The sequence below is a fragment of the Bombina bombina genome, chromosome 3, assembly GCF_027579735.1.
Source record: "Bombina bombina isolate aBomBom1 chromosome 3, aBomBom1.pri, whole genome shotgun sequence".
NCBI classification, from domain to species: Eukaryota; Metazoa; Chordata; class Amphibia; order Anura; family Bombinatoridae; genus Bombina; species Bombina bombina.
In genome coordinates, this window is record NC_069501.1 from 1,040,762,431 (window position 1) to 1,040,779,331 (window position 16,901).

The 16,901-nt window shown below is 37.7% G+C and overlaps 1 protein-coding gene across 5 annotated transcripts in view; it reads left to right on the top strand.

The window, feature by feature from the left end:
- HDAC7 (histone deacetylase 7) overlaps positions 1 to 15,911 on the top strand; it is a 603,789-nt gene extending 587,878 nt beyond the window's left edge. For 4 of the 5 annotated variants that reach the window (XM_053708257.1, XM_053708258.1, XM_053708255.1 and 1 more), the window contains 5 exons: positions 4,840 to 4,958; positions 5,127 to 5,260; positions 6,861 to 6,945; positions 13,857 to 14,007; positions 14,451 to 15,911. In XM_053708257.1, the coding sequence (XP_053564232.1) occupies positions 4,840 to 4,958; positions 5,127 to 5,260; positions 6,861 to 6,945; positions 13,857 to 14,007; positions 14,451 to 14,499 (538 nt within the window). In that variant the 3' untranslated portion in view covers positions 14,500 to 15,911. The remainder of the gene's footprint in view (positions 1 to 4,839; positions 4,959 to 5,126; positions 5,261 to 6,860; positions 6,946 to 13,856; positions 14,008 to 14,450) is intronic. The other variant, XM_053708256.1, reaches the window with a different exon arrangement.
- The last annotated feature ends 990 nt before the right edge of the window (positions 15,912 to 16,901 follow it).

Here is a 16,901-nt window from a genome sequence, read left to right on the forward strand (position 1 = left end):
TGATGATATCTTTTCTGACATACCCTCACACCTATCTGAAGGGGCCAGGAGGGAGGTTTTGTCTGAGGGAGAAATTTCAGATTCAGGGAAAATTTCTCAACAAGCAGAACCTGATATTGTAACTTTTAAATTTAAATTTCAACATCTCCACGCACTACTTAAGGAGGTATTATCTACTCTGGATGATTGTGACAATTTGGTCATTCCAGAGAAATTAGGTAAGATGGACAAGTTCCTAGAGGTTCCGGTGCCCCCCGATGTTTTTCCTATACCCAAGCGGGTGGCGGACATAGTAAATAAGGAGTGGGAAAGGCCCGGCATACCCTTTGTCCTCCCCCTATATTTAAGAAATTAGTTTCCTATAGTCGACCCCAGAAAGGACTTATAGCATACAGTCCCCAAGGTCGAGGGGGCGGGTTCTACTCTAAACAAACGCACTTCTATTCCTATAGAAGATAGTTGTGCTTTCAAGATCCTATGGATTAAAGGTTAGAGGGTTTGCTTAAAAGGATGTTTGTTCAGCAAGGTTACCTTCTACAACCAATTTCATGCATTGTTCCTGTCACTACAGCTGCGTGTTTCTGGTTCGAAGAACTAGAAAAGTCGCTTAATAAAGAATCTTCGTACGAGGAGGTTTTGGACAGAGTTCAAGCTCTTAAATTGGCTAACTCTTTTTTATTTTAGATGCCGCTTTGCAATTAGCTAGATTAGCGGCGAATAATTCAGGGTTTGCTATCGTGGCGCGCAGAGCGCTTTTGCTTAACATCCCTTTCAAGGGTAAAACACTGTTTGGCCCTGACTTGAAAGAGATTATTTCAGACATCACTGGGGGAAAGGGCCACGCCCTCCCACAGGATAGGTCTTTAAGGCTAAAAATAAGCCAAATTTTCGTCCCTTTCGCAGAAACGGACCACTCAAATTCTACACCCTCTAAGCAAGAGGGTAATACTTCTCAAACCAAGCCAGCCTGGAGGCCGATGCAAGGCTGGAACACGGGTAAGCAGGCCAAGTCACCTGCCACTGCTACCAAAACAGCATGAAGTGTTGGCCCCCGATCTGGGAAGGATCTGGTGGGGGGCAGACTTTCTCTCTTTGCTCAGGTTGGGGCAAGAGATGTTCAGGATCCTTGGGCGCTAGAAATAGTTTCTCAAGGTTATCTCCTGGAATTCAGGGAACTACTCCCAAGGGGAAGGTTCCACGGGTCTCAATTATCTTCGAACAGGCATTCTTACACTGTGTAGAAGACCTGTTAAGCATGGGAGTGATTCATCCTGTTCCATTAGGAGAACAAGGGATGGGTTTTTACTCCAACCTGTTCATAATTCCCAAATAAGAGGGAACATTCAGACCTATTTTAGATCTCAAGATTCTAAACAAGTTTCTAAGGGTTTCATCATTCAAAATGGAAACCATTCGAACGATCCTTTCTACCATCCAGGAAGGTCAATTCATGACCACGGTGGACTTAAAGGATGCGTACCTACGTATTCCTATCCACAAGGAACATTTTCGGTTCCTAAGGTTCGCCTTTCTGGACAAGCATTTCCTGTGGCATTTCCATTCGGATTAGCCACTGCTCCAAGGATTTTCACAAGGGTACTAGGGTCCCTTCTAGCGGTGCCAAGACCAAGGGGCATTGCAGTAGTACCTTACTTGGACGACATCCTGATTCAGGTGTCGTCTCTGTCAAAAGCAAGGGCTCATACGGACATTGTCCTAGCCTTTCTCAGATCTCACAGGTGGAAAGTGAACATAGAAAAAAGTTCTCTGTCCCCGTCAACAAGAGTTCCCTTCTTGGGAACAATAATAGTTTCCTTAGAAATGAAGGTTTTTCTGACAGAGGCCAGAAAATCAAAACTTCTAAGCTCTTGTCAGGTACTTCATTCTGTTCTTATTCCTTCCATAGCGCAGTCCATGGAAGTAATAGGGTTGATGGTTGCGGCAATGGACATAGTTCCTTTTGCACGAATTCATCTAAGACCATTGCACCTGGGCATGCTCAGACAGAGGAATGGGGATTCTACAGTCTTGTCTCCGACGATACAAGTAGATCAAATAACCAGAGATTCACTCCGTTGGTGGCTGACCCTGGACAACCTGTCACAGGGAATGAGCTTCCGCAGACCAGAATAGGTCATTGTCACGACCGACGCCAGTCTGGTGGGCTGGGGCGCGGTCTGGGAACCCCTGAAAACTCAGGGTCTATGGTTTCGGGAAGACTCTCTTCTCCCGATAAACATAATGGAACTGAGAGCGATATTCAATGCTCTCAAGGCTTGGCCTAGACTAGCAAAGGCCAAATTCATAAGGTTTCAATCAGTCATCATGACGACTGTTACATATATCAACCATCAGGGGGTAACAAGGAGTTCCCTGGCGATGGAGGAGCATCCGGGGGAGTGGGAACTCCATCTGGAAATCTTTGCCCAAATAACTCAATTATGGGGCATTCCAGACTTGGTTCTGATGACCTCTCGTCAGAACTTCATGGTCCCTTGTTACGGGTCCAAATCCAGGGATCCCAAGGCGACTCTATTGGATACAATAGTAGCACCTTGGATCTTCAACCTAGCTTATGTATTCCCACCGTTTCCTCTCATTCCCATGCTGGTAGCCAGGATCAATCTGGAGAGGGCTTCGGTGACCTTGATAGTTCCTGTGTGGCCACGCAGGACTTGGTATGCAGACCTTGTGAATGTTTCATCGGCTCCACCATGGAAGCTACCTTTGCGTCAGGACCTTCTTATTCAGGGTCCATTTGAACATCCGAATCTGGTTTTCCTCCAACTGACTGCTTGGAGTTTGAACGCTTGATTTTATCAAAGCGTGGGTTTTCAGATTCTGTAGTAGATACTCTTATTCAGGCTAGAAAGCCTGTAACTAGAAAAAATTACCATAATATATGGAAAAAATATATCTGTTGGTGTGAATCTAAAGGATTCCCATGGAACAAGATAAAAATTCCTAAGATTCTTTCCTTTCTACAAGAAGGTTTGGAGAAAGGATTTTCTGCGAGTTCTCTGAAAGGGACAGATCTCTGCTTTATCTGTTTTACTTCACAAAAGGCTGGCAGCTGTGCCAGACGTTTAAGCGTTTGTTCAGGCTCTGGTTAGAATCAAGCCTGTTTACAGACCTTTGACTCTTCCCTGGAGTCTTAATCTAGTTCTTTCAGTTCTTCAAGGGGTTCCGTTTGAACCTTACATTCCATAGATATTAAGTTATTATCTTGGAAAGTTTTGTTTTAGGTTGCAATTTCTTCTGCTAGAAGAGTTTCTGAGTTATCTGCTCTGCAGTGTTCTCCGCCCTATCTGGTCCATGCAGATAAGGTGGTTTTTACGTACTGAGCCTGGTTTTCTTCCGAAGGTTGTTTCCAACAAAAATATTAACCAGGAGATAGTTGTACCTTCTTTGTGTCCGAATCCAGTTTCATAGAAGGAACGTTTGTTACACAATTTGGACGTTGTCCGTGCTCTAAAATTCTATTTAGATGCTACAAAGGATTTCAGACAAACATCTTCCTTGTTTGTTGTTTATTCTGGTAAAAGGAGAGGTCAAAAGCAACTTCTACCTCTCTATCTTTTTGGCTTAAAGCATCATCAGATTGGCTTATGAGACTGCCGGACGGCAGGCCTCCTGAAAGAATCACAGCTCATTCCACTAGGGCCGTGGCTTCCACATGGGCCTTTAAGAACGAGGCTTCTGTTGATCAGATATGTAAGGCAGCGACTTGGTCTTCACTGCAACATTTTTTACCAAATTTTACAAATTTGATTACTTTTGCTTCTTCTGAGGCTATTTTTGGGAGAAAGGTTTTGCAAACCGTGGTGCCTCCATCTAGGTGACCTGATTTGCTCCCTCCCATCATCCGTGTCCTAAAGCTTTGGTATTGGTTCCCACAAGTAAGGATGACGCCGTGGGACCGGACACACCTATGTTGGAGAAAACAGAATTTATGTTTACCTGATAAATTACTTTCTCCAACGGTGTGTCCGCGGTCCACGGCCCCGCCCTCGTTTTTAATCAGGTCTGATGATTTATTTTCTTTAACTACAGTCACCACGGTATCATATGATTTCTCCTATGCAAATATTCCTCCTTTACGTCGGTCGAATGACTGGGGAAGGCGGAGCCTAGGAGGGATCATGTGACCAGCTTTGCTGGGCTCTTTGCCATTTCCTGTTGGGGAAGAGAATATCCCACAAGTAAGGATGACGCCGTGGACCGGACACACCGTTGGAGAAAGTAATTTATCAGGTAAACATAAATTCTGTTTTTTTTAAATATTGCATAAAACAGTAATTAGGGCTCAAATATATGAGGTCTCAGGTGTTAAAAAAGCCAGGCAATCGGCTTGAACACAGAGCGTGAGTGCAAACTGCCACTCCACTTGTAATCTAGCCCTGTATAGGGTACTTCATGTCGTTTAAATACTTTATTTGCGTGATGTCCCTCTCTATTGTTTATTTGTGCTACAGAAACTGCATTGCTATAATTACTGTTTACTTATCAGAGCTGCAGCTGTGCATGCAAAGAGCAGTTTATCTACTGTTCTGCTCAAAACTGGCAGCAATTCCATCCGTACTCTAGAGATATTATGTTAAGTCGCAAGCACTGCCCAGTTATTGGAGTGTTTTGAACAAGTGAGTTGAGTGTTGTACGCAGTTATGATATCATTGTGTAGCTTAACTCATGATTTGTATTTTGTATATGTGTACAAAAATATGTTTATACATAGTGCGCAATTATTGATAGTAACAGCAATGTCAAGTCACTTATTTATGTCGCAGGTAGTCTTAATGACCCCTCAGAATTCCATAGTGACCTCTTACTCTTTTACAGGACTGTGGTAATGCCCGTTGCTCATGAATTCTCTCCAGATGTTGTTTTGGTCTCCGCTGGCTTTGATGCAGCCGAAGGACACCCAGCTCCACTCGGAGGATATAAAGTGACAGCCAAATGTAAGCAAATGAAGTTTAGATTACTCATCTGTGGTTGGTTATAAAATAAATAGATTTCCTTAAATGTATCATTTTATTAAATTGTATTTTATTAGTTCCCAGTGTTGCATGCAAGTTTTCAGAACACATACATATTGCAACTTACAACTCTGTTTTGTGTGTTTGTAGGCTTTGGTCATATGACCCGTCAGCTTATGAATTTGGCTGAAGGCCGAGTCGTTCTTGCTTTGGAGGGTGGTCATGACCTGACGTCAATATGTGATGCATCAGAAGCCTGTGTATCTGTCTTGCTGGGGAATGAGGTAATAGAGATGACATACAAAATGATATTGGTTGTCAAAATCCAAATAGCACATAAAGTGATGCACTCAAATACCTTACAGGGAACACATTTCCTAAAAACAGTAATTCTAGTGTATAACTCCAATTCAGATATCCAATTCAAATCAAGTGTCTGCTGCTCTTACTTGTCTGAGAAAAGAAAAACTCAATAGAGCGCATATATGGTGCATCTCATAAGACTTTAATTTATATATTCACAAGACCAATATGGCAACACATGCTAACAACAGTTTTGTGGGCATAAGCTTGCACCTATTGTCCTGGCTCTATCCAGCTCTTTAAACACCATTAACATTTGGATTGGATCACCAAACAACTTAAGACAATTCACTTCTTTCTTGTGAGTATAACAAACATCAAAAACCAGTGCAGGACAAACACTCCAAATACTTAACTAAAAACAGTTAAATAAATACATTTGCAACAGATTTCCCTACCTATCGGGGTCGTTTCATAAGGCACATTCAATTTCTTTCCCATGATATAAAATCATTTTCTACGAAATTCTGTTTTTCTATTGTACGTTTGCAATACACTGATGAATATACTTTTATTTTTATTTCATAATTTAATATGCAATATTTGATATGAGGAATAGGTTTGTTAAAGTATTTATTATCAGTGTCCAATTTATTTAATTAATTACCAAATGTACATTTAAAATACCATTTAATTCAGCATACAAAACAATGCCTTTAACATCCATTTAAAGGAACTTTAATCATTAATCTCCATAAACGATTGGGTACTGCCATGTTGTAACCTAAGTTTCCTTCTCTGTTTAGGCCAGTTATGGGCAGCTTATATATTAGTTACTCGAATTTAGAACCAATGACTAAGTGGAATATGGCAGTGTTAAGCCTTAAGTTTTCATCTGCACTTCTAATATTCAGAATGGGGGCAGAATAAATAATAAAAATATTGCATTTTTACTACACATAACTAAGCATTTTATGGTACAATTTCAGGTGTGTAATATCCTTTAAATTTATTTCCTTTTTTATCATAGAAAATAGTGTAGCCCTCCAATAAATGTTTCCCTGGTGCACTAGCCTGTGTGTAGCCATCTTGTCATCCACAGCTACCTAAATAAAATCCATTTTCCAGATATAACAGTCAGGCATATTACAAGTTGTTGTTTTAACGTTTTTAATATTCCCAAAAGAAAAATGTAGGCATTCAATAAAACAATATTTTTAAAGATATGCATACAAATACATGGGGAAAACACATAAAACATCCATTATAAAATGTTCCTTAAACTTTTGTTATACAAAATCTTTGAAAAATGATCTCTGATATTTGAAATAAATGTACAGCTTTGGCTTTTTTTTAAGAAAAGAAAATGCACATGGATATGTGTAGGATGGTGTAAAATGTAATAATAGAACATCTCAGTGACATAAAAATTGCACATAAGCTGTAAAATGTGGCTGTTATTGTTATTAGCATATTGAATAAGTAGTTCCTCAGTAAATTAGAAAGTGTTATACTAATTTGAAAAACAGTTTCTATTAAAGTCTAGTGTGGCCTGTTTATAATTTTTTTTTTTTTTATCAGCTGGATCCTGTCCCTGAAGAGACATTGAGGCAGAGACCGAATCCTAACGCTCTTCGTTCTTTAGAAACCGTCATTCAAGTCCAAAGTAAGTCATCTTTTTAATATCAAGGGGCCAGATTCTGGAAAGAGCAAACTTGTAAATCAGCTAAAAAAAAAGTCTGCCACGCAGTGCAAAGTGATTTTGTGCGTGGCAAGAATTCCAGCTGAAGAGCATGGAAGGACTTTCCTGCAACAACTTAAATCTGGAAGACATAACTTCAAAGAGCATGTCACAAAGCTCACTATGTGATAAATCAGTCGCAAATGTTGCTGAGATCTCTGCTCAATTAATAACAGAAGTTAATGAGTATACAGCAGCTATAGAACTGTCTCTGAAATATGTAGATTGGCCAGGGTCCCTAATAACTTTCAGCCAAGCCCTGTGAATATACAGATGAGCCCCTCCCTACCCCTGCGGCGATCACTCCTGGAGGCAAGGAAGATCTGGATGTCATGGTTGTCTTCTGTATATTCTGTGCTTGGAGAACAGAATAATGATTAATATTAATACTTTTTCTTCACAGCTATATATTTTACTATAGATAAAAAAAGACCAGACTAATGCTGCTAATTTATCAAATGAGTTTCTAATTAAATCTCCCATTATAGAGTTCCTATGAACTGAGGTGAATAAACACTGACCAGGCTATTTTATTGAAATACACTGGGGTAACCCCCTAATGGTAAGGCTTGATTGGTTCATACCTTAGGGTTCTAGTAGGTCAAGGCGGAATTACGGCAGAATTCTGTTCATGTTCCATTTGATTCAATAAAATATTGATTGCTATCAATCAGCATTCAGCTTTAATGTAGAGGCTGCACACGAAGAACCATGATTACTCCAACACCAGATGTTGGTAAGAAAACAAACCTCATATAACAATGGAGGATTTTGTGGAAGTTGCATAATTTACTGGCACAATACTACTTGAGTTCCTAGTCTAATCAGATAAATTCTGTCTGAAAACTCTTAAAGGGACACGAACCCAAAAAAAATATTTCATGATTCAGATAGAGAATACAATTTTAAATAACTTTCCAATTTACTTCTATTATTTAATTTGCTTCCTTCTTTTGTTATCATTTGCTGAAATGTTTATCTAGGCAAGCTCAGGAGCAGCAGAGAACCTAGGTTCTAGCTGTTGATTGGTGACTGCATATATATATTGATTGTGATTGGCTCACCCATGTGTTCTGTTAGAAACCAGTAGTGTATTGCTGCTCCTTCAACACATGATACCAAGAGAATGAAACAGATTAGATAATAGAAGTAAATTAGAAAGCTGTTTAAAATTGTACTCTCTATCTGAATCATGAAAGAAAAATGTTGGGCTTCATATCCCTTTAAGTATTAGTTTAATTCTAATGTACCAATATTATTCAAAGGGCTGTGCATGAGGCCAATGGGTCCTCAAAAAGTCTGCACTGTACCCAATATAATGGACTCTATAAGCACCTGAAAAGTAGAAAAAAGCAGAGGACAGGAGGGGAGACGGGGTAAAGGTGCTTTATGTGGCAATTATTTTTATTTTTTACTTCTGAAGGAAGAATGTTGGCTGCAGGGGAAAGCTCTACATTAGATCACTGAGAAACACCTTAAAGGGACATTAAACTTAAAGGGACATGAAACACAAAATGTTTATTTATTGATTCCTAAAATACAATTTTGAACAACTTTCCAATTTACTTTTACTTTATAATTGCATTAATTCTCTTGGTATCCTTTATTGAAAAAGCAGCAGAAATATACTACTGGGAGCTATCTGAACACAAATGATGAGCCAATAACATGAGGCCTACCTGGGTAAATTGGAAAGTTGTTTAAAATCACATGCTCTATATGAATAATGAAAGAAAAAAATGGGTTTCATGTTCCTTTAAAGGGACAGGAACCCCCAACATTTTCTTTCATGATTTTGATAGAACATACTATTTTAAATAACTTTCTAATTTACTTCTATTATGAAATTTACTTCATTTTCTTATTATCCTTTGCTGCAGGAACAGCATTGCACTTCTGGCCACTAGCTGAACACATCTAGTTAGCCAATCACAAGAGACAAATATGTGCAGGCACCAATCAGCAGCTAGTTCCCACTAGTGTAGGATATGTGCGTATTTTTTTCCAACTAGGGATACCAAGAGAACGAAGCACATTTGAAAATAGAAGTGAATTTAAAAGTGTCTTAGAATTACATGCTCTGTCTGAATCATGCAAGTTTAAAGGGACAGTCAATACCAGAATTTTTGTTGTTTAAAAAGATAGATAATCCCTTTATTACCCGTTCCCCAGTTTTGCATAACCAACACAGTTATAATAATACATGTTTTACCTCTGTAATTACCTTGTATCTAAGCTTCTGCTGACTGCCCCCTTATTTCAGTTCTTTTGACAGACATGCAGTTTAGCCAATCAGTGCTCAGTCCTAGGTCACTTCACGTGCATGAGCTCAATGTTATCTTTATGAAACACATGAACTAATGCCCACTAGTGGTCAAAATGTATTCAGATTAGAGGCAGTCTTCTAAAAAATTAGCATATGAACCTCCTAGGTTTAGCTTTCAACTAAGAATACCAAAAGAACAAAGCAAAATTGGTGATAAAGGTAAATTGGGAAGTTGTTTAAAATTACATTCCCTAATTAAATCATGAAAGTATTTTTTGGACTTGACTGTCCCTTTAATTTTGACTTTTCTATCCCTTTAAAATCACATTTCCCATAAAATATTTCATTATGCATAATTAAATAATTTTGCAATAATTTAAATATTTATTTTGCCTGCATTCTATGTAATTAACACTAACATTCCCACATGCTGCACAGTCATTGGTTGATGTGTACAGGGGTGGCTCTTTTATATTTTATATTTGTCCCTAATTGGTCTCAACAAGGAAGTAAAAAACACAATATGCCAGAGACTTTTTCAAGGGGGTATGTTCTAGGCCTACAAAACAATGCATATTTTACTAATCCAATTTGCAGTTTTAAATGGTTTTTAAACCTTGTATTTGCATGCAGCTCTTTATTAGTACTGTGAATTGTTTCTGATGCAGAAATAAAACTATTAATTTGTCACAAACTTTGTGTCAAGTAAGGTTTGGGGATATGACAGATATTGTATGTGACCGGTATAAATCCAGACAATGTAGATGCCTGCATGAGCTACATTTTTATACACATAGCTGTATAAATGAAATTGTATTAATCTCTCGTGGTTTTGTATTATTTTATGCAGCCTTTTTCAGTGTGGTGAAATAATACACACTTAAAGGGACATTAAACACTAAATACATGCTAGATAGAATGATGCATTCAAAGAAAAGATTAGTCCATGACTAACATGTAGATGTATTTTTTAAAGTTTCATTAGTTGTTTAAAAAGTGACAAAATAAGTGTAAAGTTTTAGTGTCTATAAAACACTGGGAGCTGCCATGTTGTAACTTGTGTTACCTTCTCTGCTGTGGCCAATTAGGGTCAGTTATAAATAGGTCACTAGAGTGTGCAGCCAATGGTTGTGCTGGATTTAACAGTGTTCTGCACTTCCATTTATAACAGGAACTGAAAAGCTCACAATTTCAGAATGGAATTACAGGCAAAGAGGACAAAATAAATAATGAAAGTCAGCCAATAGAATGCAAGCTCAATCCTACTGGCTGATTGGATCAGCCAATAGGATTAACCTTCAATCCTATTGGCTGACTGCATCAGCCAATAGGATTTTTCCTACCTTAATTGCGATTGGCTGTTAGAATTCTATCAGTCAATCGGAATTCAAGGGACGCCATCTTGGATGACATCATTTAAAGGAATATTCATTCGTCGGGTAGTCGTCAGCCTGGAAGGATGCTCCGCGTCGGATGTCTTGAAGATGGACCCGCTCCGCTCCGGATGGATGAAGATAGAAGATGCCGTCTGGATGAAGACTTCTGCCCGTCTGGAGGACCTCTTCTGCCCAGATAGGATGAAGACTTCGGACCATCTGGAGGACTTCTGCCCGGATAGGATAAAGACTTCGGACCCTCTGGAGGACCACTTCTGACGGTTGGGTGAAGACGTCTCAAGGTAGGGTGATCTTCAAGGGGGTTAGTGTTAGGTTTTATTAAGGGGGATTGGGTGGGTTTTAGAGTAGGGTTGGGTGTGTGGGTGGTGGGTTTTAATGTTACAGGTAATTACAGGTAAAAGAGCTGATTACTTTGGGGCAATGCCCCGCAAAAAGCCCTTTTAAGGGCTATTTGTAATTTAGTATAGGGTAGGGATTTTTATTATTTTGGGGGGCTTTTTTATTTTATTAGGGGGATTAGATTAGGTGTAATTAGTTTAAATTTTTTTTAATTATTTTATTATTTTCTGTAATTTAGTGTTTGTTTGTTTTTTTGTACTTTAGTTAATTTTATTTAATTGTAATTAATTGTAGTTAATTTAGTTAATTTATTTAATTATAGTGTAGTGTTAGGAGTAATTGTAACTTAGGTTAGGTTTTATTTTATAGATAAATTTGTATTTATTTTAACTAGGAAGTTATTAAATAGTTAATAACTATTTAATAACTATTCTACCTAGTTAAAATAAATACAAAGTTGCCTGTAAAATAAATCTAAACCCTAAGATAGATACAAATGTAACTATTAGTTATATTGTAGCTATCTTAGGGTTTATTTTATAGGTAAGTATTTAGTTTTAAATAGGAATAATTTATTTAATGCTAGGAATATGTATTTAGATTAATTTAAATTATATTTAAGTTAGGGTGGTGTTAGGGATAGGGTTAGACTTAGGTTTAGGGGTTAATAAATGTAATATAAAGGCGGCGACGTTGGGGCGGCAGATTAGGGGTTAATAAATTTAGGTAGGTGGCGGCGGTGTAGGGTGGGCAGATTAGGGGTGAATAAATATAATGTAGGTGGTGGTGGGATCCGGGAGCGGCGGTATAGGGGCTAATATATTTATTAGAGTTGCGGCGGGGTCCGGGAGCGGTGGTATAGGGGTTAATATATTTATTAGAGTTGCGGCGGGGTTCGGGAGCAGCGGTATAGGGGTTAATATATTTATTAGAGTTGCGGCGGGGTCCGGGAGCGGCGGTATAGGGGTTAATATATTTATTAGAGTTGCGGCGGGGTCCGGGAGCGGCGGTTTAGGGGTTAATATATTTATTAGTGTTGCGGCGGGGGCCGGGAGCGGCGGTTTAGGGGGTAAACAGTATAGTAAAGTGTGGGTGTTTAGTGACAGGGTAGCAAGAAAGCTGTAAAAAAGCCGAAGAGCAGCGAGATTGATGACTGTTAGTTAACAACAGTCTGCTGCTCATCGCTCCGTACTTGGTGCGCGGCTTTTTGACAGCTTTTTTGATCATTTTGGAGAACGTATTCAGGTCCGTGGCAGCGATGTTAGGCGAGCGTATTGGTGCCGTCGAATGCAGGTAAGTTGACTGCTTGATAAATAGAGGCCATAATCAGTCAGTCATCATCACATTTCAGCCTTAGTATTCAGGCCTTTTTCAAGATAAAGTCACAGGGTACATAATGTAGCTTAAATACCTCAATCCTGGCATTTTCAAAAAAAGCATGTAGTAAATGACGATACATCACTTCCTCATTTCTGTCTGATACTGCCCGCTCACCTCAATCGGACAGGTTGGGATACCTTTTCCTCCCGCACAATGATAAATAATAACTCAAGAATGCAGAAGGTTATAAGTGTAATATACCAAAGGGATCTTATAGTTTTTTTTTTTACAGACTTTTCTCTTCTTATTGCATGTTAATACAGTTATTTATTTGTGCTCAGTAATAGTACTAATTAAATTGCAAATGCCATTTTTCTGCCCTGTGCTTATTGATGTACCATTGTAAAAATAAATGTTACACGTGATATTAGAAGCATATGTTACATTTTACTTGTTTAATTGTACGTACGAGTCATTGTGGAGTTCCCTTTGTCTAGATTAACACAGTAAAAGCACGCCTCTATGTTCTTATTCCTCACAGTTTACGCATATGTTTATATTTATTTACACATTCACTTTGCTATATTTATGTGAAGAAGGCAAGTCATATCACAATGTGAGTAATATCCATTCAGATTGGTTTAATACTGAAATATGAACAGCAAGAAGTTGATATGAAAAGTGTATGTCAGCATTCTAAAAGTTTACGTTTCCATTTGCAAATCTAGTACACATGGGGTTAATTTACATTATTACCAAAAACAGGTCTTAGAGAGAAGTCAGGAGAAGTGGCTACTCAAGGGATATGAGACACTTTGAGAATGCATTAGAAAAAAAGTAAATCATAGTAAAAAAAAAAACTTTTCAATGTATTTATTTATTTTGCCCCTTTCGCCTATAATTTTACTCTGAAAACTGTTGTTTTTGCAAATCTAAGAATTGGGAGTGTTCATTGCAGCCTAACCCTGCTACATATCTCTCCCAAATTTAGCAGAGGTTATAACACAAGATACTGTAAAACAAGTTTTGATAATAAAATGGCAGTTGGGAAGCTTTTTCTACTCCGGTAACAAATCTGTAAAACTTTGTCTACTCCGGTAACAAATCTGTATTGGTTCCTTACAAATTGGAGCAAAAAAGACTTAATGTACACAGAACGTTTTTACACTCTATGGCCACTTGTCCTGCTGCTCGATGCTAGCTTACTGTACCTGTAGTTAAGTTAACCTCTTGTGTGCCAGATTTGCCGACTCCAATATGTTGACATTTAAAATGGTCACTGTTGCTATTGACATTTCATGATACGAACCCAGTCAAATTTGACAATTATTATTGTTTTATTTTTGTGTGTGCCTGTTTATTTTTAATTTTATTATCCACAATTGGAGTCTGACTTACCCACATGATTGTATATCCGTCTTTTAATGTTTATCGCAGCTATAATGGAAGCAGTCATTTGAGTACTGATCATATAATGCTCTGGCACATTGTACTGACAGAGTATTTTGTTTCAGGTAAATACTGGACATCTGTTAAGCGTTTTGCATCCAAAGTTGGATACTCACTCCTGGAAGCCCAGAAACACGATATAGATGAGGTTGAAACAGTAACAGCCTTAGCTTCTCTGTCAGTGGGTATGGGCACAATGTCGGCAGCTGGGAGCAGGTAACATATCTTATTTCATAAGTTGTTTTCCTGTGTCACTGAGACATTCAGCAGTTTCAGCCTCTTGTGTGTTAGGATGCACTGGAAAGGGAAACTGATTAAAATATGTTATGAAATTTTCTTGCTTTTAACCCCTTCTCTGCCAGAAAGGGACAAAAATGCAGTCCTATCAGCACACTGCAGACCTCTTTTTCAGGCAGTGATTTAAAGGATAAACAGTTAAATGTGTTCTATACATATGACAATAATTAAACAGGCCTTAAACGTCAAATTTAATTTGATTAACAATAACGCAGATAAATAAATCAATAAAGGCCAGTGACTATAGCGAGGGAGTCAGGTTATTTAAAAAAATATTCAATAAACTATTTTCATGCAGAAGCTGGAAAATTAAATGCATTTGATGTGTTTATTCTTGACTAACCATTTCTTATATTTTGCAGCAGACCTCAGGATGAGCCAATGGAGGAAGATGATGATATGAGTCTATGACCAATCAAGATGTTTGTTACTAATTTTTGATGTGTTCCTTGGAGCCGGTAATCTTCCACAGATGCAGCAAACTATTTTGTTTTAAATCACAACAGAGACAATTCTCTCACTCTTGAATCCATTGCTGAACAAGATCAAGATACATTAACAGACTGCTTCCATTTTGATTCTGACTTGACTTGTTTCCTGAGCATGCAGAAAGATTATGCAGAAAGAGACCAAAGACATTATTTTTTTTGACCAAAGATACCACTCAGGTGTGAAGATAAAAAAATAAGTAGGTTGACCAAAGATTGGCTATTGCCCCAGTTAGAAGAATATTAAATAGATCTTTATAAGATCTGAAAAGATGAATGATGCTTTTGTGTGAACTCAAATCTACCTTACCTGCCACAAATACATTAATCATCTATTTGAAAACAACAATGATATTGCTTTATTTGTCAGACAGATGGCATTTACTGTACATAGTCAATTAATTCACCAGTCTAACAATCATTTGGAATTTATCTGATTCTACACTCTTTTGTGTTTGGTGATAGTTCTCAATGTAAGACAGAAAATACATTTCCACAACCCATAAACAGTGTCAGATTTCCTGTAAAATACCAATGGACTTTCACCAAAGACATCTCATCTGGAAACCTAACAGTTTATTTTAGACTTAACTGCAGAGTTTTCTTTGCAAGATACATAAGTTGTTTCCTTGGACCTAGAAGTGCCTGATACACCTGGAATCCAGAAGATGTCTTGTTTTCGCATTGTTCTTCATGACCACTAGCCCTACATGGAATTAATTTTTGTATTATTCTTTTGCACTATACAAAGGCGCACCCAACACCCCATTTTAAAGACATTTTAAAATCTTGCAAAAACTTTTAAGAGGATATGTATAAAAAGAGAATGGATCATTTTTTTAATTGCTGTAAAATTATGCTTATTAAGACATTGAACATTGATTACTATACTGTTTTTTTGTCATGTGCTTCAGCTTTCCAGTAGGGTTCATAAGTTTCTCCAGAAGGTTAAGATGGAATTCTGTTATGCACATATTGTTATGAAATGTAGGACATTTTGTGTGTGGGTCTGTCAAAACTTTCCCTTTCATTTGTTTCTACAAAAATTGCTAGAATCATTTTTGTATAGCTGTTTTGATTATGTCTACATCAAAAGTTCTACAGATGTTTCCGATTCTTAACATTTGTCACAGATGTAAGATAAAACAATCTGTTCATCTTGATGCACTTTTATAAACCTGTATATGTAGTCCCTGAAGTCTTTGTAGTTATGACCTCTTGTGGTCCATGTGCATACCTCTTAGCTCCTAACAGATCATTTTTGGGCACATGGCTTTATCTATCCTATACATCCATTCCATCAAGTTGAAATAAACCTGTTTACTGTGTATTTAATTTGAAGCATTGCACATATCTTTTATACCTTTATGAAAGCAATATTCTCCTCTGTTTAACCACTACATAAGGGTGTTAAGTCTAGAACTGGCACCTTTAAAAGACAATAGAGCTTCTCAAATTAGAAATAGCTCCACATGTTTGGAGTAGACTTGGTGATTTGCCATTTGTAGATTTGGTGAAAATGATAGGTAGGTTCATTTAAACCACTAGTGCAAGTGACATCATTGGGATTAAGAAACCAGCAGCACCAATTACACCACTGCAGGTATTCTCTGTCTTTCTTTAATCAGATGCCTCTGCTTCGCAATAGGTTTCAGACTTACACCTCAAACCTTTGATGTAACTGTTGTGGAATAGTGCCGCCTTTGCCAACATCAAACGTATTTTTTCTCCTTGTCAGGTGTGATGGCTTGCAAAAACATGAGGGGCTGAATTGTAAATCAAAGCAAACAGCTGCTAAATCCTTTGCACTCAAGGTTTTGTAGATAAAAAAAAAGGTTGCCCTCCTCTGGGACTTAGCCCACTTTTCACTTTTTCTCTTTTCATATTCACAGCCACAAATTTTATCAGCTCTATAACTCATCAACACGTCAAAAACAACAAAAATAAAAAGAACGTTGCATTTTACCTCAAAATTATAAAGCCTAAAAAAATGTGTTTTATGTTTAATATTTGCCAACATCTGTTCTAGATAAAACATCATGTTTAATGTTGAACCCCTTGGAATTTTCAGCCACTTAAAAGTTTTCCCTTTCTCCCCAGGATTGACCCTAACTGTGGTTATGAAATTATTCTAATATTTAGAGTTTGTTGGCCATTTTTGTTTTTCACTTAAATTATTCTATGTAGAGTTTATGTGCATCATTCCATTGTTATTTTATTTTGTGTGTGTGGAAAGTGGGGTAAATAATTATAACTGCAGTGAAATAATAATTTCAGAATTGCACATTTCTTGCCAAATAGACATAGTCTTCTGTCAGGCGTAAT